The 25,543-nt window shown below is 41.8% G+C and overlaps 1 protein-coding gene across 1 annotated transcript in view; it reads left to right on the top strand.

Moving 5' to 3' along the window:
• Positions 1-25,543, top strand: part of PHLPP1 (PH domain and leucine rich repeat protein phosphatase 1) — a 203,883-nt gene that overhangs the window by 123,639 nt on the left and 54,701 nt on the right. The window contains exon 4 of the mRNA XM_090039305.1: positions 9,592-9,758. Coding sequence (XP_089895431.1) covers positions 9,592-9,758 — 167 coding nt within the window. The remainder of the gene's footprint in view (positions 1-9,591; positions 9,759-25,543) is intronic.

Genomic DNA, 25,543 nt, shown 5'->3' with positions numbered 1-25,543 from the left:
AGTAAACTGCATGCTGCTCTGGTATCTCTGCCTTGGCAAGATTGAGATTTGCTGTGTTTCTAGGGATACTCCAAACTGAAGGCTAATGCCACGCTGTCTTCACACAAGTGTTGCAGGGAAGGGGGAGAGATTTGAGAAGCCTTATGTTCCAAGAGCAGGTATTTTGGACATCTTAAGGAGAGTTAAGAAGTGGAGGAAGAAATGTAAATCAGGTTCTCTGTGGATCTGAACAGATGTACCATCTGAAACATTTTAGCTTAGAAACATTTAAAAAAACACAGCACTTCAGCTGCAGGATACACGTGCATCCCATGTCATGGCTCCTGGCTGGAGTGCTCTGAAAATATTACAGCTGTATGCTGAAGCAAGCTCTCCAGCCAGAGGGTGCAACACCTGTGACTTTTCTCCATGCCTCTCCTCCCGTGGAAGCCGAATTGCCTGGCAGTGCTAAGGTGCAGGAATCCCCCAACAATCAGCCCCCACTTCCATTTCCTAGTCCTCGGGTCAACCCGGGGGGGGGTGGCACATTGCAGGTGGGAGGGGGAGGGGAAAGCAGGTAACAGTAGCCAGGAAAAAGTGTGGATAGAGAACACCGCTTGTTGGGATGCCGAAGGTCTGATAACCTGTACAGTTGTATGGTAGTGCAAAATGGTACCAGATAGTATCAGTTCCCTGCAGGCACTATCTTGTCATGCTTGAAGAGTATGTTATCTCTTCTCCACATCTGTACAGTAGCCTTTTGAAATGTTTTAAGTGCTGTCTTTTTATGCCTTCTGCTACTTAACAGAAGCAAAGCTTAGGTAAGAAGTCCAGAGGCCTGTGGGACTCCATATGCATTTATACTTTCTCAGGTTGTAATGCCCAGTCCTGAGTTTCATTAACAATGTTTTTGTTGTGTTGGTATCATGTTGTAGATGTGATGGTCCAGGAAATATGCAGGAGGCAAGAATTTTTGTGGGTGATATCTTTTAATTGGACCAGCTCTGTGTATTTGGTCCAATAAGAGTTATCACCCACAAAAATTCTTGCCTCTTGCCATTACAATGATGAGATTGTGATGGGTATCTTTTTGCTTCAAATAAAATTATATAAATTAATTTACCGAATTTAGTTTACTGCTACTCCTGATGTCAGAGTTTTAGACTTCCGAAAGTGTAGAGAAGAGTAGTTGTCATGAGTTTTGTAGGTACTTGTTCAAGCTTTTACAAAAAGTGATGGAGGGTGGGCAGCTGGTAATGGAACAGGGGCACAAAATGTTTGACCCCTTCAGGGGATCTTAATTAAAAGTAAAAACCACCAAGGTTCCCAAACTGAGGCTGTTGCTGACATGTTTTTCTTTTGTCAGTACTTCTCTACTGAGTTAACAGGAAAAGCCATTTTCATTTGGGAAATCTACTTAAAGTGAAGGAATTGGAGTTTGATTTATATAGAATGACATGTCACTTGCATCAGTTATTTTCCAAGATGGTAATTTCCATTTCTATTTGCTTAGGGGTTTACCTATTCAGGGAAACTTACCAGCATGACTACCAGTAAAACTCCCATGTGGACATGCGTACACTGTAATAAAAGGGACCATTCTTTGTTTAGGTTGACACACAAAGTCATCTATTCCAAAATAAGTTTCCAAATAGTGCTCTGCTGGTAGGACAAGTCCCTGCTTGCAGGAGTTTTCAAGCAGTCTCAAATCATATCTGAAGTGTTGTATGTGAAATTTGCTTCACTATTTCTGTTCCACTGTTCCGTTTTTGAAGTAGCAAACACTGCAGTTGGTGAACACTAAACCTGCATGAAGTTCAAATGTAGAAGATATTTTTTTTGTACACAGATTTTGATCAATATGAAAGAATAAAAAGAGTGAGGAGTATTAGTTAAATAAATGTGTTATTTGTTGCCTTGGGTATTTTGGTTGCATAGTGTACTGTTGTACAGCAGAGCAAGTCTTAAGTTTTGAGGAAAAAATGGGAGGACAGGCTGATTGAACTGTGACTAGCTTACCTTCATTTGCCTATTGTCCCTAAGTGGAATTACTGTATCAGTGATTTACCTAGTTTTGTAAGTTTTTGCCCAGTTTGGTTTTCATGTATGTTCTTTTGAAGGGTCTTAAGCTTGAGTTGGATGTGTATTATGTTTAACATGATATTTTTTTTAAAAGTGAAGGATGGGATGGAGAGAATTAGGTAGTCTTTTTAGATTATTACACTGAATGGCTGTGTTAGCTTGCTGGGTAGTTATACTTCAGGGAAAATAAGCTATTTTCATTTGGGTGAAGATCTCACAGCTGATTTCTTGACAAGTTTTCCTTGAAAATGGGACTGAGGCCATCAATAGTGGGCTTTTTGCATTTTTCCACTACAAGATGCTTGTGGTATGTATGGAGCTAGATTGGTTTTGGGAAGGATATTTTTGCTCTTAGTTGTTCTAGATCATTAGTGTTGTTGGCTACAAAGGACCAACTCTTGGGATCATCATAAATAGGAATGTGACGTTACCAATAAAATCATAAATGCAAACTTTGAGTTATGAGTGGTATTGGTCACCTTGGCATAGGTGCGCGCACACACATGCACTCATTCAAACCCATGTCATTTAACCCCAGGTAGTATAGTGGATAGTAGTTGTAGTGATTGTGAGAGCATGGTGTCAGTATGTCTTACTAGCTGGGACTCTGGAGTCTGCTGTCAGTGGTCAGCTTCCTTCAAGGTAATGTCTTCTCCATAAAGGGGCCAACTGCTTGTCCTTCTCTCTTGGTAGGTCAAGTGCTGGATGAGAGGGTGCCACTGAGGGTCATGCTTCACTGCCTTTTATCCCTTTCTGGCAGACTTGTGTGATCCCCCAGCATCATCTTGGCTGCCCAGTGTGGAGGTTGCTGTCCCATGTGAGTCTTGAGTAGTGCATGACAGCTGTTAGTCACAGGTGTCTTGCCTATCTGGTAGTACAGTTTTGGGAATCAGTTTGTGATTTTGATTAATTAACAATGATATTGTGAAGGGTTGCACGAATAGTCAATAGGGTGTGTGCTCAGTCCCGGGAATCAGTTCCTTGTCTTGGTTAGCCTAAAATGGCTTGTAGAGCAGAGTTTTGTAATGGTAAGTTCCTTTGGCTAGACTATTAACAATGGTCCAGGGTGTAACTTCATTGTACAGGGAGTGCATTCCTTAAGGGTTTAAAAGTAAAAAATATAAAATGCCATGGTAAAGATGAGACAGATGAAATATAAAAATGCACTGTGAGAAATATATAAAAATGCAACGTGAAGTAGTGAGGATCAAAGGCTACTAGGGACAGTGAGTGAGTTAGGTTAGCACCAGGATATATTGGCAGTCTTTTGAAGTGGATGTTTTATTTCTTTTGTTTTCTTTAGTGACACTGAGCTTAAATGGTATGTAGATATAGTTTGTAGGTTTCTCCTACAGAAAGCCACTTCAGCTTTCTGGCTTGTTCTGAGCCTTGCCACACCCATGCAGTGTGTGCTAGGTCTCTGCCAATACTTAGAAGGAAAAATAAATGCGCAAAATGGCGGGGGGGTGCGGTGCAGGCAAGAAGGGGCTTCTGTTATATCAGTATATCAATGTCCAGAAGGGAAATGTACAAAGGGGGCTTCCTGCTACACTTTGAGTTTCTGTAGCTGTTTGAACCACTCTTATTATAGTTGGAGTCAGCTTTAGAAATATTAATGTACGGGTGTCCCCAAAGTGAGTGTCCCCCATCTCACCAATAGAAGGGGAAAGCCAGTAGGACCCACATGCTGAGGGTAGAAACTGCAGTCTACTCACAGTTCCATCCCACCTATCATGTCTCAATAGAGGAGGCACAGAAAGCAATGTCTTAACCAGGTACACATTTTATTTATTTATAGATATAGAGCACTCTCATGCTCGCTCTCAAAATAATAATAATAATATCTATATTGCTCCACTGACTCACATGACCCAAGGAGCCAGGTGGGTGGTGTCCATAAGTTGCCTGGGCCTGGCTGATGTTTCTCCAGGAGAGTGCTTAGTTCCAGGCCCCAGGGGAGCGGTGTAACGTGCTCACGCATCCCAGTGGCTCAGTCCTTTCCAGCAGAGGGAGTTGCGGGCCTGGACTGCCTTATGCCTGCCCAGGGCTGGGTTGCTCTGAATACTGCTCCCCACGCTCGGGGACTGCTCCATTCTGGGACCCATGTGAACTCACCACAGGGGATAGGACCCAGACCATCCAGCCCTTCTCCAGGGCCTTACTCTCCACAGTGACTCACCATGCAGTAGTGCTGGCTCCCATGCCCAGCCTTGTGCCGGGGTTGGAGACCCAAGGCACTATGATGCAGCTCCCAGGGTCCTAGTCCCTTGAGGACCCTCCATGCAGCGATGCCTGCACTGCAGCCTGGCCTCATGCTGGGGTTGGAGACTCAAGCCAGTTCGATGCAGCTTCCAAGGTCCTGGTCCCTCATGGACCCTCTGTGCAGTGACGCCAGCACCTCTCCACCACTTCTGTCCGGCGGTGCAATCTTCGAGCTCTTCAGGGCAGCTGGATATGCCCACTGGGCAGCTCTCCCAGCCCTTTTTGGCCCTGGGACCTCTTCCCTCTTCTTTATCCCTTGCAGACTGTGCCATGTGCTTAGCATGCAGCTGCTTATATCCACTTCTGGGGCCCTGCCTCCAGATTGAAAATGAACCAGTTGGGGGTGGGGGGGGCAGCAACTGCAGTTCCCAGTTAGATCCATCCTGGTGCCCCCGCTTTGCAATAGAGGTGGAGTGGACTCTCCTCCTGGCTCCTCCCCTGCCTAGCTCCGATTGGTGGGTTTTGCCCCACCATTTGCATTTGCAGTTTCCTAAGTCCAGAGAGGCAGACAAAGCCCAGCAAGCCTGCCACAATGCTATGATTAACACGTGTGTCTTTTTTGAAGATTTTAAAGGGGGAACAAAATTAAAACACCTGTATACAAATGCTAATATTGGGTGTAACTTGAGAGAAAATCAACTATCAGGAATGCATTTTGAGATCTGTTGTTTTAGTTGTCTTTTATTGGAGGTTTTTTTTAAAAAAATTATCTTCTATCTTTAGGGAGTTGGGATGAACAGGGAGAATGTATAATTACATTTGGTTTTTAAAATTGACACTTTAGGTTATAGCAAAAACTTACACATGTAAAATAGGCCTGAATCTGTCTTGAAGACGCTGCTGGCATCCATTGTCAGCAGCAGATTTTTGTAGGATAGAGCAGAGAAAGGGCCAGTAATCAGTCCCATCAGAGCTTTGTGATGGACCCACAGTTCTGCTGTTGGACAAAGGAAGGAACAGAGGTGGCTTGTTGCAATTTTTTAATTGCAAACAGGTAAATTTACCATGAAACTAGGTTCCTTTTCATCTTATTTGTCATCATGCCTAGTTTTCTTCAAATCAAGTTTCCAAACACTAACCAAGGGAGACTTGTTCAGAGCAGTTTTGTCCACAGAAGATGTCACTAGCTTTTGTGTATCCTTGCTTATATTTTAAGCTGTGTTGCATTAAAAGTAATGCATGAGGCAGTTTGAAAATGCTAGCATTTCATGAGTGTTCCTGTTGAAATAATTATAGTTTTTTCCAGGCAAACTCATTTTAGGTGGGGAAAAGTCATTCACTGGTTTTCATTGCCCAAGGGAAGAGCCTGCTCTGCCAATACCATTATGAATAATGATACTGCATTTCATTACGGCTGAGGCAAAGTACACAGTGCATTGACATTTTAAAAGATGATTGTGATGAGGATGTAGAGTGGTTTTTTTTGGCTTGCTATCCTAGTCTTATGCCACTTTCTTTTATGGGACCTTTACTTGGTCTGTTCCTCAAGTGTTAGACAAAGGAAGCATTTAAAAACTTGTAGGCCTGCATGGAGTGAGTAACATGCAATATGAACTGGAAGGATCGTCAGTCAAATTTATTGCTGTTGAGTAAATAAACTGTTGGGTTAACCTACCAGGTTACTGCTTCATCTCTCTTCTGTTGAAATAATAGTGGGGTAAAATTTCCATAAAATTCATTTACCTATTTGTTTAAAAACATTAAGAAATCACATGTAGCTAAGTGTTTGTTTTATTCTTGTATCCTCATATTTTAATTGTCACTAATAAAACAAACAAAAACAACTAAAAAATCTGCTGGCAATCAGAACTTCCAAAGTATGGATTTTGCTACATCATTGAAACATTGCAGGCTTATGGATGGAGCAACTTGGTCTTTCACTCAAGGTCATACCTGTTGCCAAATTTGGGATCAGGAAAGAGATGTTCCCCTAGATGAAACGGGCTGCAAGGAACTTGGGGAATTTTGCTTTCCTCTGTGGCTTAAGACATGGGATGGGACTGGGCCATTGGATCTCACAACCTGGAGATGGTGAATAGGTGTGGGGATTACCCTTTTTGTGTTGGTCCAGTGCAAAGGAGAGCCACTGAGAACAGGGTGTACAATAAGACCGATACTAACTGTATGTAACTGTGCACTAGAGCCTTTAAAAAGCCCACAATTCAAAAAGCAAGCGTGTCTGTCTGTTCCTGTCGTGTTTTGGGGAAGTGCTTAGTGATGCTGACTTTTTCCCGTGCCCCCCTCCCCCGGTGAGGGATTTGGAGAAAAGGGGATTCTGTCTCTGTCTGCAGAATTAATTGACCCGTCGCAGGGCATTATTCCCCTTGCTTTTTGTGTGAAAGTTGATTTTGCAAAGGCTGTCACCTGTTTTAATTTGATATAAAAAAATCTGTTATGATGTTTAAGTCAGCCCAGGGAACTTGCTATACCTAGGTTTTTTGTTGTCTTTTGGGTTTTTTTAAATGCTGTGGTCTAAATAATTCAATAATAAGTACAAAGGGTACTCAATCTCTTGGGTCAATGAAAAATGAGATTTAAGTTCCTTATGGTGTTTAATTTGGGAACCCAGGCATTATTTTAGCATTAAATAGTTGTTTTCACGTGTAATATCATACATTTTAAACTCACCCTTGTGAGCTCTTAAGGCTAAGCACAGAATTGTGTAGGCTTCTCCCCCCACCCCCACCAGTAAAAATGTAATTCCCAACATCTTACTCTTTTCCCTGCCATTTTGTGATACAGAACAATATTAATTTTTGAGCAGTAAAACACTAGTAGGAGAAAATATTTTGTTTATGGGTCAGTAAGGTCCAGCTTGAAGGATTACAATAATCATGTTAATTCTCTTTTGAGAAACTAAAACTAATTCTTTCCTCAGTTCTGTAATCTTTATATGACACACTATTTCGGTAAAGTTATGGCCAGTGACGGGGCCAATCCCTTCCAATATGCACTTCTTTGAACCTCCTAATTTTATGTTAGGGGCATCTTCAAATAATTTGTCAGTTGCATGTAAATCTTTCAAAAATCCTCCATGTAACAAGGTTGGAAATGTCGGTTCCTCGATAGAAAATTACTGTTTAACAGAGGATTAGACAGAACTTTCATGACTCGTGAAGGTGGTGATTATTAGCAGATTATTAAGAATCCTAATCTTACTTTTGCAAGACTTGATGTTTTAAAAAAGTATTGCAAATGTGCTACAAAATGGTAGTATTTTCATTAGTGAAATACTCCATTAAGCTTGACTCGGACTTATCCAGTTTTGCATGTTACTCCTACTTTTTTTAATGACACTTACCCTTTATTAAGTGTTCCTGATTCATTTTTACCACTGTTGCTTAATGCTGGTTTAGAGACCTTTGTATTAAAATATACCTCCTGAGGCCTATTGCTTTGTTGATTTAAAGCACTGGCTCCTTAATCTGCAGTAATTTCTGTGTGATAAAAATAACAGGAATCTATGTATTACTTTCTAGTGTCACAATTTGGCTAATAAAGGAGAGAACTTTTCTCATATTGGGTTGGTCAGAATTGCATATTAGTAGCTTTTGGTTAGCACAGAAGAAAAGGCATTATTCGCTCTTTATGGTCCAATTCATGTAGTACAGCTACGGTAACATGTAGGCTTTAAATCCAGATTTGAGCCTTTGTAATGTAAAAGTAGAAGGTTGATATTTATAGTTTATATTGGAGAAAATGATGGAACTGACAACTCCTCTTGAAGTTTAAGGCGGTATTTATAATCAAGCTGGCTTACAGGGGGTTTTTTTCTTTCTACTCCCTCCCCCCCTCTTATTAAAAAGGAATATTTCTCCCCTGTTACTGACCTTCCCTTCAGCCTCAAAGCCAATTCTGTTTTGCTAGCTAAAGCTGATTAATTCCTTTGCATTCAGGGCAACTTGTGCAGAATTGGCCCTTTCCACAAATGCGGGGTGATATTACTTTATAACCATAGTTGGCAGCAGAGCTACATGTTCTCCTAATCAGTACAATCTGATTGACTTCGCCTGTGCATTTGTTTATGAATTTTCGTGTTGTTTTTTCTTTTTCTTTTTCTTTTCTTTAGATGTAGCGTTTGTCATTTTGAGCCTTAGTGTGCAAGGCCAATAAAAATTTTGCTGACCAAATAAAGCTATGTTGCTGTTGCAAGGAATAGTTGCCAGAATACGTAACCATTTGTGCTACTTTAGAGGTCTAATTTAGCGGTATAGTTCTTGCCCTCAGATCTGTAACAAGGTTCATACAAGAAGCATGCCTCTCTAGTGGTGACTTTCCCTTGTTTCTTTAATCATTCTCTCTGTAGGCTTGTCTGTGCTGGAATTGTAGGAGATAATTCTCAAGTGGCCAGAATTATTGCACATCGTTAACAAGACATTCCTGTAGTGTTGTGCCACAGCTAATGTGTTGGTAGTTAACAGGTGACCTCAAGGTCATGTTCTAGGATGACCTGACATTCTAATGAAGAGCTTTGTTTCCATCTCCTTTTCCCACACCATGGGAAAATAATTCTGAAATGTCTGGGGAGAGACAGTGCATGATGAGAAGCAAGGAGAGGAAACCACTTTTTGAAATCTTCTTGCCCTAACAGCTTTGATCTGTGAAAGTAGAAGAGCACAGTACAATCAGTAATTACATGGAGGGGCAAAAAAAGCAGGCTTGCTGGTCCTTATGCCTGAAGAGCCATGTTAGCACCAGCTATATAAATATATCCACTTCTGGGCTTTGAAATTTAGTTGTAAGGGCAGAATGTTGAAAAATTCAACAACAGGTGTTTCTATAAATTAGAAAGCTGACATTATAAATGCATGGTAAGCACAGTGATCTTCCTTTAATATCCCTTCATAATGCTGATTTTAAAGGCTTGAGACTGGGAAACTGCACATCTACCTATCACTTCATGTATATTTACTGCTTGTATAGCAGCATGGAATGTTTTATGCCCCATCTTTGCACCTGTTACTTGCTTACAGATAGACTGCTTTCAAACCAAATGCCAATTGTCTCCGCATGCAGAGTGTGTTTGCAGAGTGAGTGTTAACCGACCTTTTTTTCTAGTCAGTTCCAAGACTTGCAGTGGATAAACCTTCACTACATACATTTCATGCATACTGGCTATCACTGAAACTGAGGCAGCGCTGGCAGAGCAGGGGAAAGTGAAAAGACCAATAACTACTTATGTGTAAAAGACTCCTCTTACACCCATATGTGTCAAAGGGGACATTCTCATTTTCAGTGGTCTTATCATGCTTGTTTCTTGGTTTCTAGATTGCATCACAGCGCATAAGCTCAGTGGATCTGTCATGCTGCAGTCTTGAGCATCTGCCTGCCAACCTCTTCTACAGTCAAGACCTTACCCATCTCAACCTAAAGCAGAACTTCCTGAGGATAAACCCAAGTCCATCTACAAGCAGAGGGCTTGGTGAATTACAGAGGTAAATAAAAATTTTAAAAGTTCACATGCTTCTGTATCTATGTCTTCTGCTCTGTTGTGGCTGGCTGTATTTACCTCTAATGTGCACACTGTCCTAAAGTGTCAAGAGGCAAAACTTAACTACAAGAATCTGGGAGCATGCAGTGAACAAATGGGCTCTGGCTTGGTTTTGTGAAAAATATGCATGGTGGGAGTTGACTAATTTTCAGAAAGAATATAAATACTTTGTTTCTAACAATGGCAGACAAGGTTCTTTGGGTAAATCCAATATCTATTATTAGACCAACTCAGATAGCTAAGAAGAATTTTTCCCAGCTATCTTTCGGGCACAAACTAGCACAAGCTTTTTCATCAGTCTGAGAGAGTACCTGCAGATGGTGTGAGCTTTTCCTGGATGGAGAGGTAAAGCAATCAGAGACCAGTACCTATGCAAGAAAGTCAGTTAAAATGTAAATTGAGGTGGTCACTAGGTGAAAGACAGGTGGGGGTAGGGGTAATGAATGTAGCTGTAGTCAAAGGATGGGAGACAGGGGGTGGGAATGAGACTTGCTGGTAAAAAGTGGAGGGTTTATCTGGGGAGTTGGATGTTAGGCAGGCTATAATGCGTCATAAATCCAATGTCTATATTTAGTCTGTGTTTTTTTTTGTATCCAGTAGGTAGATATTTCTCACTATAGGTTTCCCTCTGTTTTATGTAGGTTCTGTATATGCTAATTCACTCTTATGTGATGAGCATTTTTAGACCCATAATACGTTATATGTGAGGTAAATTTGATCTTTTGCGATCTGCATAGGTGTGCGCCCCTTCCCCTCTTGCAGGCAAGTCTGTTGGGGAAGGGGCTGCAGCAGCCCTGGGAGCAGCTAGTGCCAGCTGCCTGCAGCCACTGGGCTGCACTGTGCTTTGCCTGTCCCCCTGCGCCTGGGTTCTGCCTGTCCCCACTCCCCCCAGCCCCTGCTACAACAGCCCTGGAAGCAGCTGACACCAGCTGCCTATGCCAGGGCACGGCACAGTGCAGAAGCTGGGGGGAGTTGGGGACAGGTGGAGCCCAGGCGTGGGGCGACAGGTGAAGCACAGTTCAGCCCAGTGGCTGCAGGCAGCTGATGCCAACCGCTCCCAGGGCCCAGTTGTGTTGTCAGGCTTGCTACAGTAGTAGGGACTAAAAAAGAAGCAACTATAGAAGCCAAAAACCTTTCTGTGATGGGGTGGTCTGACCACATAACGGTTAGCTTCAAACCAAATGGAACTTCTCTCCTTGCCTCAATATCTGTTCTACATCTGGGAAACTAAGGAAGGTCCCTTACTTATAAGGAAGAGGAATGAAAGAATTGTGTTGCTCTCCTGGGAGCCAGTCCTGCTTTCTCAGTGACCTGTCTGCCTCCAAAACCTGGGCATGGCTGAATAGATTTCACGGGCTTTTTCAAAGTTGAAAAATGACCTGTTATGAAAGGTGTGTGGCAATGTACTCTGGAGTAATGGGAACCTTGCCCTGTCCTTGAACTTTAAGGCCTTTTGCCCTTTTGGGTTGTGGTGACTGGGTTATAACTTCCTGAGGACAAGCTCTCTGAAGCACTTTGCAGATGGATACCCACTCATGCCTATAAGGATGCCTGAAGGGATTTGGCAGCGGAAACCCTTTAGGAAGCTTTCAGCCTGACCTTGTTTCTACAGCACACCTACACAAAAATGTAAGAGCTGAATTTATGTATACGTTTTAAAGAAATTCTCCTCATGAAGGTGGAGAAATGGTCTGTTTATAAAGACTTAGGATGATGATGCTTTCACTGATCTGGTACCAGCTTGGCTTTTTTCCCTGGCTATATTTGTCAGAAGAGCTGTACTGCTCATGAAACCTGTTGAACTGGTACTTGGGCTCAGTTGCATAACTAGAGTGGGGTGTCCAGGGCAGCAACCCTGGGTGCTAACTTGGGGGGTGGAGGGGAGGGGATGCAAAACTAATGTCTGCTGCCCAACCTTTTCAATTGCACTGGTGGTACAGCAGCTGCCAGAAGTTGACACTTCCCTCATGTGTCCTGCTGCCCCAGGTGCTTAGTTGCCTTGTTACACCCCTGCTTGGACTCCTCGTTGGCTCCAGGTGCTGCCAATAGCTCCTCTTCCTCGGACTGCACAGTGATTTAAAAGAGGTTGCATAGCTGTACCATAGTCTTCCTAAAGCACAGCTGCTCCAAAATGAGCACCAACTCACTGGGTTAGCAAAAGGCATGGGCATCTCTAGGCTTCTTGCCAGCAGAGACTAATCTCAGTCTACCTTTTGACTTTCTTGGGCATCCCAGGGTGCAGAACTGCTGCTCAAGTCCCTAAAGGAAGTACTTTTTCTCATTCCTTCTACTGCCTTGAATAGTAAAGGTGATGGCCAGAAGTAAAGCCTTAAGTTCAGTAGGTAACCTTGTGTATTGCTACCAGAACTCCCCACTCTATCATCCTGTAAAATAGGGATAATATGTCCCTGCTTCCAGGGGCTAGAGGAGGGGGAAATAGTTACGGTTGTACTGCACACCCTGAAATCATGAGACTTTTCTTTCTTGGTAGACGTTACCATATATTGACTAAAATATTAGCAGGTAACATGCAGTAAAATAGAAATATGATTTCTAGAAATTTATTTCTGAGCTTATGAATTCAGCTTAGACTTCAAATAGAATGTTTTTATTTCCTGTTCCTACAATGAGGGTGGGAACCCCTGCCAGCCTGTAATAGTTCTCCACATTTCTCATGGAGGCCTTGTCTGCTTCCTGGAAGAACTGATAGCATTCCATGAAAAACAATTGAGAATCAAGCCTAACCAAAGGAACGGACTACTCTGGGATCTGAGGTTGGAAAGATTGGATCCCTTTGTTCAGTTTAATAAAAACAATCATTCAAAGTTCTTTAAGCCAGGCTTATTAGTAAGACAAAATGGACTGGAAAAACCCACAGGGCTGATCAGATTTCATTGTTGCTTAGACACTAAAGTGAATGTAGAATTGCTGTTGTGATTTGGGTATGTAAATACTCATTGGCATATGTGAATGCCCAAAGGAGCTAGTAGGGCCTGCAGCCTGTGGAACCATCTTATCTAGCCCATGGAGCCAGGGGGCTTTGACAGTCAGAATGGGGGAGAAGAGAGGTTTTGGCCAGGCAGTGAGGAAAAATGGTGGCGCTACAGAGCTGGAAAAGGGAGTGGTAACTCCAGGTGCCAGATGTGGTGTCACTGCAGGAGAGGTTGGCAGTATCACACGCTCAGAAATAAACTTTAAAGTAGGCCCTCGCTACAAATCATTTCCCATTCCTGAGCAAGGGCATCTGTGAATCTCATCTCAGCTGCCTCCAGAACTGAAGGCAACAGGGATGATCGTTTGAATGAGGGTCGATAGGAAAATGTTCTTACCCGAAACCAGGTCCGCTTGACACAATCAGCTGGCAGAGAGATCTTGGAAAGTCTGTGTTGCTACTACGGACAGTGGGGTTCTGCATTCTGTCAATTTTTAGACACCGCATTGTCTGAGGAGCTAAATTCAGCACCTTTCATAACCATCAAGTTCCCACAGGCTAAATTTAGAACAAAAGACACCTCATGGGCATAAAAAAAAAAAAATACTGGCCTTTCTCTTACCTGTAAGCCTGCTACCCTTTAACTTGTCTGCATGAAGACCTTGGTTCTGATAATGAAACGCTGGCTTAGTAGTTTGCTTATCAGTTGATGTGATGAATGTCACTGGGCAGTTATTTTCGATACTGTAACCAGGAGTGGATGTTTCTTGGACAGCTTCTGAAAGTCACCTGCTTTGGAAACTTTGGCTTGTAGATAAAGGACTGGAAAAATTGTTTCGACTTGCGTTATTGAGATCATACATCTTTGCAGGTTGAATGCAAGACGGTCATAATTCTGAACTGGTCAGTGAAAGTCGGGCTTTAATTTGGTAGCCTTCCATAAAGGGTGTGGGACAAAGTAGACAAAAAACATTGTGGTCAGTTTCTGCCTTCAGACACAGAGGTGCATTTGATGAGAGCCAGTGACACAGCTTTTATTACAACTGTATTGCTGTTGCACATTTGAGAGTACTATAAGGGAGAAAGGAAAATGTGGAGTTCAGTGGCACTCCCCTTTTTGTCAGGTATACAAAAGGAAAGGACACTTTTTGGTGCACAAGATGAGCAAATCTTCCTTTGTATTCACTGGTTTTGTTGTCCACTTAAAATTGTAATACTGTGTTCAACAACTTACAGTTTTGGATGAACAGAAACGCAGCTTTCTGCATACCGAGTAGCTTTGTACTAACGCCTAGCTCTATATCTATATCTATATATAATTTTTTTCGCCCCCCTGTAGTGTGTGTGCTAAAAAATGTGTTGTTTACTGTTAACTTTAAAGTGGCTGGCAGTGTAAAAATTCACTTACCTTACAAAAAAATTAACTATCAAGCAAATTTTTTATTTTTGCTTGTTCAGATTCTTAAAGGTGTTGCTGAAGCTTAAAATATGGGACCTTTTTTGGAAAGGCAACTCCCTTGCTTACTTTAGTCTGCTATATATTGCTAAGGGAATTGAGCTGTCTAGACTTGCATGCTAAAGTGTTATGCTCCTTAAGCGTCTCTCTATTTCTAGCAGTAAAGCTATTTTGTTGGTTTATAGGTTTACATTTATCCTGGTGTTAATATCTGGGATTGTTTGAAAGTGTATGGAACAGCATTTTAGAAGGAACAGAATCAAAAACATTACACTTGGAGCTGCATCTTTGACTCCTCTCAAGTGTACAAGAGAATTCAGATTTATTATGCATTTGGAATTGAGTAACTTCACCTTTGAAGTGAAAGTGAACTAATGAACCAAGCTCACTGTTGACTGCTGATTCTTTTGTTATGGCCATACATTTTTATTACTACATCTTGTTTTGCTTAAATACCCATGGAACAAGAACAGGTTATCATTGGCAGTAAGAACATTGCTTGATAAAGATGGGAAAATAATTGTGTTGATAAATAATAAATTGTCATTATACAGTTTTGTATGCAGAATAAATCGAATTGGCTAACACCAGTTCATTAATTTTCTGAAACAAACTTATGGCTTGTTACTTATTGATTTAAATCTAAAGAGCTAGATTATTTTTTCCCTTCAACCCTTTACCTAGAATAAAGTTTCACTGTTGAACAGTGACACTTCAGGGTTTTTTTTATTACAAATACATACATGCAGGCAGTACCTTCTTTTTTTTTTTTTTTTCCCCCTTGGGGCCTCTCAGAGACCAGATCTTCTCTCAGGCATCAGTTAGCTGAAATTCCTTTGGACAGGTGACACTGCTTTAAATCTTTCAGCTTTCACAGGACATGACAAAGCAGAAGGATTTTGCATGATGGATGCTAGCAGCAAAAGTGTTTGAAAGAAGTACAGAAATTTGGAAACATAACCAAGGGACAGGCTGATAGTGTCATAGTATTGAGAAAGATCATAACCTGAAAATGGCATATCCTTGTAACATTACACACCTTCCCAATCCAGAACCCATTAAGTGCAGGGTGTCCTATGTATGTAAAAGTCTAATCCAGAGTCCTCTGCAGTCTGTTGAAAGACTCTTCTTGATGCCAATGGGTTTTGCAAAGATGCTTAAATATTGAAATGTTACTTTCATAGTTATAAACATGCCATAGTTCTAAATTCTAGAAAAGTAATCAGTGCATTACTGTTACTGGTAAAAAAAATAAACATTTAAATAAAAATGTTATTTTTTTAGAAGTACATAGATTATTAGATGATAAATAACTCATCATTTTAAGTTGCTGCTTGGTTAAAAATTTAAAAAACAATTAATTAGGTTTTTTTAAAGCTATCTGATCACTTTCTACTTACTTTGCATTCTGTGTTTTTTGCTTTAGCAAAACTCTACAATGATTAAATTGCAAACACAATAAAGGTTGGCTTGTTTAAAAAAGAAGGTACCACAGAATTAAAGGGGAAAAATGAATTAAGATGTTGAATTTAGGTTTTGAATTTAAATACAAATTTAAAAGAAATATATTTTAAAGGGTTTTGTATATCACTTGAGTTTTTCTCTGTAATCTTAACTCAGGAAAGCATAGTGTAAAAATAATATTCAATTTTTTTCTTATGTATATAGTCTTTTTGGTTTTCTGCTTTTCCTGTTTCTCTAATCTCCATTTTGAATATTTTGCTCTGTTGAACCTTCAGTTCTATCTCTTCTCTTCTGGGGTAGCTTTTACAAGACTTTCCCCCTCAAGGTCCTTTGGGATCCTTCCTCCCTTTTTCCCTTCTAGCAGCGGAATTGCCCAGAATTGCCACAGTAACTTCTTTGGATGTGGTTCTTTATACAGTCCTCATCCACAGCTGCCAGATTTGGAAAAATTGTTTAGAAAAATATTTCACATATTAAGCAATGGCTTGGGCTGGCAGTTCTAAATGTCCAGGGACTCCTCTGCATTCTAGTTCTAAAATATAATTTTATGTTCATATATGAACATGGTCCATGAGACTTCAGAATGTGCTTCTCAGGCTCTTAAAGATCTGTTCACTATATGGTATTCTCTGTCCCACGTAAGGTTACTGCAGAAATGCTTAAAAAAAACCCCCATAGCATTGCAATAGTACACATTGTGCCATGGTATTCTGATACTGTCACAAGAATGTAAGACTTGCAAGACCTGTTGTTATAAACATACATGAGATCTGTGCTCAGAACACTTTCCTGTTCCTCTCCCAACACCTACTGGCAGAGTCTGGTTTCCAACAAACTACTACAGAGTGGTTTCTGGAGGTTGTCAAGAGGGGTTGAGTAGGATTTTGGGACAAGGGCTCTAGCCTGCTGGGTCACTGGAGCCACGAGCTAAGAGAAGTTCTACATTAGTCTGCTGATGGATGTGGGATCAGTATGGAAGCCAAGAAGCTGGCTCATGCTATTCCAGGTAGAGGAGATACTTTGGTGAAGTGAAGAGATCTCATGAAGTTAGGCAAGGTTAATTTGTCTGCAACCCATTAGAAAGTGTTGCATGCAAAACTCTGGAAAGCTATGAGACCTTTCAGGAAAGATCCACTGTGTGTGGGACTGCTGGGTAGTGAAGTTGGGGATAAAACTGAGGTGTTAGTTTTGGGAGGAGTGCTGCAAGTGCCTTGTGCATGTATTTTGTGTTTGAATTCTTATCTCAGTGAACTGTACTTGCATTTTGTATCGGTGGTTTACCACAGTTAGGTGAGTGGCAGACCCAAATGCACGGGTCACTCAACTGCAATCTCATGACCTTTTTAAACCAGTTGGTGACCCACTTTTTTGAGTCTGTGGGGGACTCCTGCTGGACTTGACTTCCCTGCTTTGAGGGGAGAAGAAATCAGATGGATATGCTACTCCTGCTTAAGTACTCTTGAGACAGCCAGCAGCCTTGCATCCTTCTGCTGTTGGATGTACCTCCCACCTGTCTCTCTTAATCTGCCTTTTTCCAGCTCTTCCTCTTGTAACTTCTTGCTGTGTCATTCTCCCCAGTGCAGAGCTGGATCAAGGTGAAGTTTTCCCCTTACATTGTCTGCCTCTTTTTCTATAGGGGCAAAGTGAAAGAGTAGAGGTAGCCCATTGTTTTTGTGGTACTTAGTACATTTTGCTAGCCACATACCTGCAGCTTTCAAAAAAAAAAAAATTCAGAGCTCCTTTTTTTTGCCTCATTGAAATCCCAGATACTTGGTAGATGCTCTAAAAGCAGGCCACTCATATGATGGCTCCTAGCTCTATGATCTGGTGGAATGGAGTACCCTCCTATGGACAGCTGAATAACTGGAGGCATATGTCGGTACACCTGCTTATAGAATCCCCTTGCTGTTACCAATTTACCTAGAAGGCTGAAATACAGTTTCCTAAAACATGGAGACAGAGCAGAGGTAGTCTTATGACACCAAACAAAAGATGCATGTTTGCTCTAAACCCTTTGAAGTTCATTGTCCTTTGACTCAATGTCTTCATCAGTGACTTGGATGAGGTCATGGTCTGTCCAAATTTGCTGATGACACCAAGTTATGGGGTAAAGTGAACAGACTAGCGGGGAGGGAACGAATCCAGGCGGATCTGGACAGGTTGGGGAAGTGGGCAGAACAGAATAGGATGCAATTCAACGAGGACAAATGCAAAGTGCTGCGAAAAGGGAGAAGAAATCACCAACAGACTTACAGGCTGAGGGATGACCCTCTCAGCAGCACTGTAGCAGAAAGGGATCTCAGAGTCATAGTTGACTTCAAGATGAACACGAGTCTTCAGTGTGATGAAGTGATCAGTAAAGCTAACTGCACTTCATCATGCATTAGCAGGTACATCACAAGCAGCTCCAGGAAGGTGATACTTCCCCTTTATGCAGCATTGGTGAGGCTGCAGCTGGAATACTGCATCCAGTTCTGGGCACCACACTTCAAGGGGGATGTGGATAACCTTGAGAGGGTCTGTAGGAGGGTCGCTCATATGGTTAGGGGCCTTCAGGCAAAGCCCTATGAGGAGAGATTGAGGGACCTGAATCTCTTCAGCCTCTGCAAGAGAAGGCCACAAATCACCTTTCAGCCATTTACAAATTCATCGGGGTGGGCAGCAAGGGATAGGAGATGTTCTGTTTACCAGGGCACCCCTTGGAGTGACTGGAAATTACGGCCACAGACTGACAGAGAACAGATTCAGGTTAGACATCAGGAAGAACATCTTCACCATAAGGGTTGCCAGGATCTGGAATGGGCTTCCAAGGGAGGTGGTGCTCTGCCCAACCCTGGGGGTTCTGAAGAGGAGACTGGACAAGCATCTAGCTGGGGTCATCTGACTCCAGCGCTCTTTCCTGCCTGATGCAGGAAAAAGGTTTTGCTGCCTGCCATAGAGGCAAAAGCATCCACCTGAAGCTGGAGGAAGGTGGCTTGGAGCTTTGCCTCTTTTGTCTCCCAGTACAGAGGTTAATTCTGCAACTCCTGCATACAGGGTCCTTGGCTGCAATATATTCTTTTTGGAGCCCCCCTTTTTTCTGTTTTCTTCAGTTTGTAAATATTGTCTGGAGGAATTACTGTCTCTGTTGGCAGTAAATTCTTCAGGACTTTCTGATCTGCTGATTCTACTACCATACAGGTGTACAGTATTATTTAAGGCTTCATTTCCGCAAAGTTTTTTCAAAAAGGCTAGGAGTGTACTATAAAATAATACTTTCCTTAGTGTAGGTACAAATGTAGAAATTATAGTGCAGGTAATGACTAGGATTTGTTTGGAGTCTAATGAAACTGCAGTGCTAAATAGGACAGTATCCCTGAAAATGCTATTTCAAAACAAACATAGGTATTAATTACACTATGCAGCTTGTTGATACAGCTCAACTTTGGCACCCTTTTCTTCCTACCCAGCCTCCTCCAGAACTTTTATATAACTAATGACCTTGTGCAGTGCCAGCTCTTAAACTTCAAGGAAATGTCCTATTCCCAAGTTGTTATCAAAAACGTTGCAATGCAGTTAGTGACTGACTGCTGGCTGAAGTGGTATTTACAAATGCTGTTACTAGAAAGCTAACAGTAGAACTGTAAATGATGATGATGATTTTGTAGAGATCAAGATTAAGTTGAAAGTGGGATCCAGACGAAAGTTTGTTCAGTACCAAGACACACATGAGGTTATTACTGCAGTAAGTTTCCCACTTTAGTTAAGTTGCAAGTTTAGCTTACTCAATTTTAAGAGGGGAGTAAATGAGAACTTCAGGTTATCACTATAAAATGAGGCTTGCTTTTAAAGACAGATGGTATGCCACCTGTTCCAGAGACTTTGGAGTATGCAGTAAACCTTTCTTAGACTTGCTTTTTTGACCAGACTCCTGTTGTTTGAAGCTCCAGTGTAAGTAATTGTTCTATATTTCCATAAATCTCCCTTTCTGAACATTTGGCTGAAGACCGTTTTTTCTCTTCTTTTGATTCTATATACAATCCCCTTTGTTATTAATCTGCTACTAATACTACCGTCTCTTGTTATGGGAGATTTGTCCATGCAGTATGGCTAGAAAAGAAGAATTGTGGATGAGTTGTTATTTACCAAGCTAGAGTAACACATAATAGGATTTACTGCCTAGTTGTGATCCATATAAGATCCCATGGTGCTCTTCACGAGAGCAGAGATGTTACTTCTGTCTGTCTGCTAAGTATATAATGCGCATATGTACATCTTGCCTAATTAAAGTTTTCTTTGGACTTTCAGTTGGAAAAGGTTTTCTTTGGGTTTTTATTCCCCTTTTATTCATGAGCTAGCTCCTCAATTTTTATAGAGAAGCATGTGTGTGTGTATTGAGTTTTCTTTCTTTCTTTGTCCAAGCAATTTTCCTTCAGATATGTAACTTACTCCTAGCTCTTCTGCTATTAACTCCTCTGTTTTCCATGTAATATATGGATATAAAATAAACAGCAAAGGGGATAGACTGCTTTCAATATAATTCTTTGCAGTGTATTGGTAAATTGCAACTGAATTTCCTGACCCTAAAATGTCATGCTACATGCTGTCAGAAGGAAATAGACCATTTTAAAATCTCCACTATTTTACTGGCACTTAATCTGTTTTACTATTCTGTTTTGAAATTTTGTATATTTAGTATGGAAATACTCCTCAGCCACTAAGTTAATTGAATGCCCTTTCTCATTGACATAGACTTGGCAATCTAGGATTCTGTGCAAGTTCAGTTTAAATAGGGCAGTGAACTTATCCCTTGCTTTTAGGAATCAAACTGCCTTCTGGAGCATTGAGATGGAAGGGTTTTATTCTCCACATTATTGAAGTTGAACATGTTGCATAATTTACATAAAAGATTCCTCATCAGATATTTTCACTTCTTGATTATAGTAGGAGCTGGTTTTATTGTTTGTTAACAACACATACCACGAAAAAGAGAGAGAACTTTCTCATAGTAAGCAGGTTTTGGGGAAGAAGGCTCTGTTGAAAGAGCCCTGTGCATCAGGACTGTTTAATAGATGCATAACACTTTTAAAATCTTGCCTGTTTTAGGGTTTTCTCTTTTTTTGTGCTTAATTGGTTTTCTACTAAACTATAGGAGGGTCTGTTTCCAAGCAGTGTGCTTTCAGCTTATAGTACAATAAAGGAAAAAGCCTGTATCTTACAAATTTCTCTTGGGTAATACCTACCTCTCAAGTGTGTGACTCTTTGTGGATATTTATCCTTAGAAACTATAGAAATGAAGAATAGGTTTCTACTTCCTTCCTTGAGAATTTTTATCCATGCAAGTGAGAAGCCCCTCCTCCAGTTCAGAAGTTTGTAAATAGATTTGTTTTTCCAGGGAACTGCAAAATCCAGCTTCCCTGTGGTATGCAAGGAGCACTGAGGTAAGTTCAGGTTATGTCCATTAGCAAAAAGGTTTTTTTCCACTCCTGCTTGGTGCTGGCTTTTGTCAAAGAAAATAAAGGCTACATTGTCGTCTTGTAATTTGGATGTATTCCTGGTTTGACTTAGAATCTATGGCTATTCGTATTTTTTTTTTTTGAAAAATAAATGCTTTGGTTTTGAAGCTACTCTTTTTTTTTTTTATTTGTGCAGTAGACTTTTTGTTTTGAATTTTCCTTGGGAAAAAGTATACTTACTAACTTAGCATGTGAATGTTGAAATCCATCTTCACAAACCCAAGTGGCTTTTATAGCATTGAATGGAGAGAGAATGTGGCAGGATGAATTTTGCAGAGTATTGAAACAGGATTTAAAAATCCTTTTTCAGAACGAGGGCTATGTTTTGAGTTATCCAGTAAAGAGCTGTAGAATGGGTGGTAGCCAAAACTAACTATATAACAATCCTTGCCCTAACATTTAAACAGTACTTTCTATGTCCCTTATATCCTAGTGTTATTTTAATCAATCCCTTTTGTGTTTTATGACATCGGCTGCTTGTTTCCCAAATGTATTCCAGCCAGTTTTGGAGGTGTTAGTTGTAGCCGTGTTGGTCTAAGGACATAGGTAGACAAGGTTCTTTGGGTAGATGTGGTATCTTTTATTAGACCAATTAAATGGTTGGAAAAACTGTTCTTTGCAAGCTTTCGGGCACAAACACCCTTCTTCAGACATAGGGAGACTCTGCTGTTTTGTGCCCTCAAGCCAGTTTTGCCTTCAGAATGGGTGGAGAGACATCAGAACCCCTCATATCCCTCGGGCATCTAGGATGAAATCCTAGTCAATATGAAGATTGCCTTCAGCTTGAGTGGGTGAAATGCTGGCCCAGCTGTGTTCGAATTAAATCCACTCCTCCCTTTCTGTCTTCCCCTCCCTTACTCCCCACCCCTACCCCCCCCCAAAAAAAAAAAAAGAGAGAGAGAGAAGCGGGGGGAAATACTCTAACTCCACTTAGCAAAGTCCTCAGAAATTTACTGGGGCAGGGTTTGCCTCTTTTGGGGGAGAACTAAATTTGCAGGTGCCTGAAACCTGTGTGTAACCTTCAGACTTGTACAGGCAACTTAAGGCTTTAGTGACAGTGCCTTAAAGGGAAGAGCAATACTGTAGTTGTGTTTGTGGTGTTAAGCTAACTCATCCCTGAGAGGCATTAAGACCTAGATGGGTCTGAGGCAATAGCTGAAAAAGGCAGTAAGGTAGATTATTAGCAGCAAGAAAGCAATATAGTGAATTGAAAATTTTTGACATTCTCTTGATAATGAAGTTGCTGGCAAGTGTAAGGCGGTAGTAGGTAGCTGTTCCAGCACATAATTATTGTATACTGCTTGATTGGTAATGGTTGCTAGCAAGTTTCTGCTGGAGGTACGGGAAGATGCCTTTGCTACCTGAAATGAAGTTCTGTGGTAGTCGCAGAACGGGGTGAAAGAGAAGGCGTTGGGAGTTATTTTTTTCTCCCAGCCAGAGTCCCCTGTGATGTTTGATATCTTGTTTGGCTGTAGTGAAATTCATCTGTATAAATCCTTTTGATAGCAGTTGGATAAACTGGTTCTGTCAGGATAGTTTTTTCTGACCATCTTCCAATGGCAGAGTATGGCCAGCTTCCCTGTGATAGTTATTCCAAACCTGTTGGAGCACAAACATCACATTGTATAACCAAAATTACTACCTTAATGTACTTTGTGGGCCAGAATTGAGAAGTAAGAAATCACAATAAATGCATTGACTGTCGTGACAGAAAAACATCACTTTTTGGCCCTTCCCTTTGTGTATGTCAAACTAAAACTGCTCCTAAAATGGCAGGCTCAGTATTAAATAATAGGGCTTGTGTGAAGCTTTGGTCCCTGATTTGATTCAGCGGCAATTTGGCCAAATTTGGTGGCCAAATCTGAATTGAATCAGGAGACCCTTTAATCTTGTTGAATCTAATCGGAACCCTCTGAATTGACTTGGAAAGATTTGGCGATTTTTAGATATAGACACAGCTTTAAATCTTTTCTACATACCTCAAGGTACCAGGTGGCTCATGAATGCTGAGATGGTGGGGCAGATGGAGCATCCCACAGGAGTGTGGGGGCTCCCCAGTGCACTTGGCAGCAGACCCGGGAGTGGACCAGATGCACTTCCACTCCACTTCTGGATCTGCTGGGGGGCACCCCCGCACCGTGCTGCATCAGCAACTAGTGCCTCCTAGGTCTGGGAGGGGGCACCCAGGGTCTCCCCACAGCTGATCGCTGAGCCAGTGGAGGCACCCCCCAGCGCACTCCCTGATGGGCCTGAAAATGGACTGGAAGTAGTTCCAGTCCATTTCTGGGTTTGTCACCAAACACACAGGGGGGGCCGCCCATGCTCCTGTGGGATACTCCATCTACTCCAGCATCGCAGCATTCACAAGACACGCCTAGTACCTCGAGGTGTGTAGAAAAAACATTTAAAGCTGCATCTATGACTGAATCGCTAATTCTCTGAATCAGCATCGAATCTTCAGATTTGGATTTGGCCAAATCAAATTGGGGACAGTGATTCTAATCAATTAATCGAATCACTGTCCCCAATTTGAGCCAAATTTGAATTGAATACAGTCCGTTTTGCACACCCCTATTAAATAATGTTGATGTTGTTTGGGTCAGTTATAGCAGTTAGTGCTGAGGCATACTGTGTGTTCTAAGATGAGGGCTGACATGTCAACATTTTTGCTGTGACTTACAGCAGGACTGTTCAGTCAGGGAAATGAGAATGTTGCATCTTACCCATTATAATAAAAAGTCTCCAAATTAGGTTTTCTCCTCCTGGTGTGTTCAGGGAAAGAAGGAAACACAATTTATTTTGGGAGTGATGTTTGTAGAGAATGGCAAATGGAAGGATCTTGAATTCATGGAGCTATTTTGTCATCAAGGAAATGCTTAATGATGCATGCTTAATGTTCCACATTGTTGGGGGTTTTTTTTTAATTCAAGGAATTTTTCAGGGTTTATCTTTCAAACATGAAAACCAGGTTGAAAGCGGGATAAAGGGAAGAAAAGAAAAGGAATTGGTTTAAGTCAGGGAAAATAATAAATTTTGCAGGGAAAGGGGTTAAGCACATAAGCACAGTTGTCTGCATACCCCCTCTAGGCAGGAAAGTCTGTGTGTGGTGGTGGTGGGGGGGAACCTTCCAGCCTGGCACCAGCCCAGACCCTGACCCTGCACCATCTGTGGGACCTAGAGTGGGGAGGCTGGGGTGGGGCCAGCTTCGGCTGTGTTGCCGGGCCAGAGGGGATGGAGCCCCTGTGTGCCGCCCCACCAAGCTCTGTCCAGCCAGGGCAGGGTAGGGCGTGGGGTGGAGCTGCGAGTCATCTGGGGTGCATGAAAAACAGCTGTAAATCAGAAAAAAAATGAATAACTTCAATTTAAAAAAATCAGGTAATTTATCGGTGAACTTCGGTAAAACCCCAAAATGCAAAACACTATGCATGCTGTAGAGGTTTCTTTCTCTAGGGAATGTTGTTAAGGCATCATTGCTGCTTGCCTTCTCTTCTTGCTGCAGGTACAATCAGGATTGTGTGACTTGGGGGTAAGGAAAGTGATGGAAACTGAAGATCTTAAGGAGTTCCATACTGGGTCAGACCAGTGGTCCATCCAGCCCAGTACCCTTCCCCTAGCATTTCTACTGTTGGTGGTGAGGATTGAACCAAGGAGATATAAAGCTTTGGTTCCCAGCCTCAGGGGGCAACCTAAATCAGGGTTGCGGGGTGAAGGGCCCGCACATTCATGTGAGCAGCCCAGGAGTGGTGGGCAGGGTGGGGCTGCTACACAAAGGGGGCAAGGGTGGTGCCCTCACCCCCAGGCCGCTGCCACTATATTCCACTCCCAGCAGCCTTCATGGTGCTGGGTCGGGAGGTCCTGTTGGTGGCCAATTTTAGGGGTGCAGGAAAAAAAACATTGGGAACCACTGATCTAGAGTGATCTATTCCCCTACTGATTACCCTACTTGGTATCCACCATTAGTGGTTTAAGAGGTGCCAGAGGAAACATCTCCACCCATTCTGTTCACCAGCTATTAATAAATCTATCATTCATGACTTTGTCTAGTTCCTCTTTGAACCTGGCTATGCTATCTGTCTCTACAACCTCCTGTGAAAGTGAATTCCACAAGTTAACTACATGTTGCCTAATAAAGTACTTTCTCTTGTTAGGTTTAAACCTATCTCCCACTAGTTTTAGTGGGTGCCCCTTACTTCTAGTACTCTGCAACTTGCTGAACACCCAGTTTCTTGTTTGCTTGCTCTTCACCCTTTATGACTTTTTATAGACCTCTTATATCCTTTCTTAGCATTATCCTTTCTAAACTGAATAATCTTAGCCTTTTTAGTCTCCCCTGGTATGTCAACTACTCCATACCCGTTAGCGTTTTGGTTGTCCTTCTCTGA

The sequence above is a fragment of the Crocodylus siamensis genome, chromosome 3 (assembly GCF_052110815.1).
Source record: "Crocodylus siamensis isolate JL-2025a chromosome 3, ASM5211081v1, whole genome shotgun sequence".
In the NCBI taxonomy this organism is placed as follows: domain Eukaryota; kingdom Metazoa; phylum Chordata; order Crocodylia; family Crocodylidae; genus Crocodylus; species Crocodylus siamensis.
This window is presented reverse-complemented; position numbering and strand designations above follow the sequence as displayed.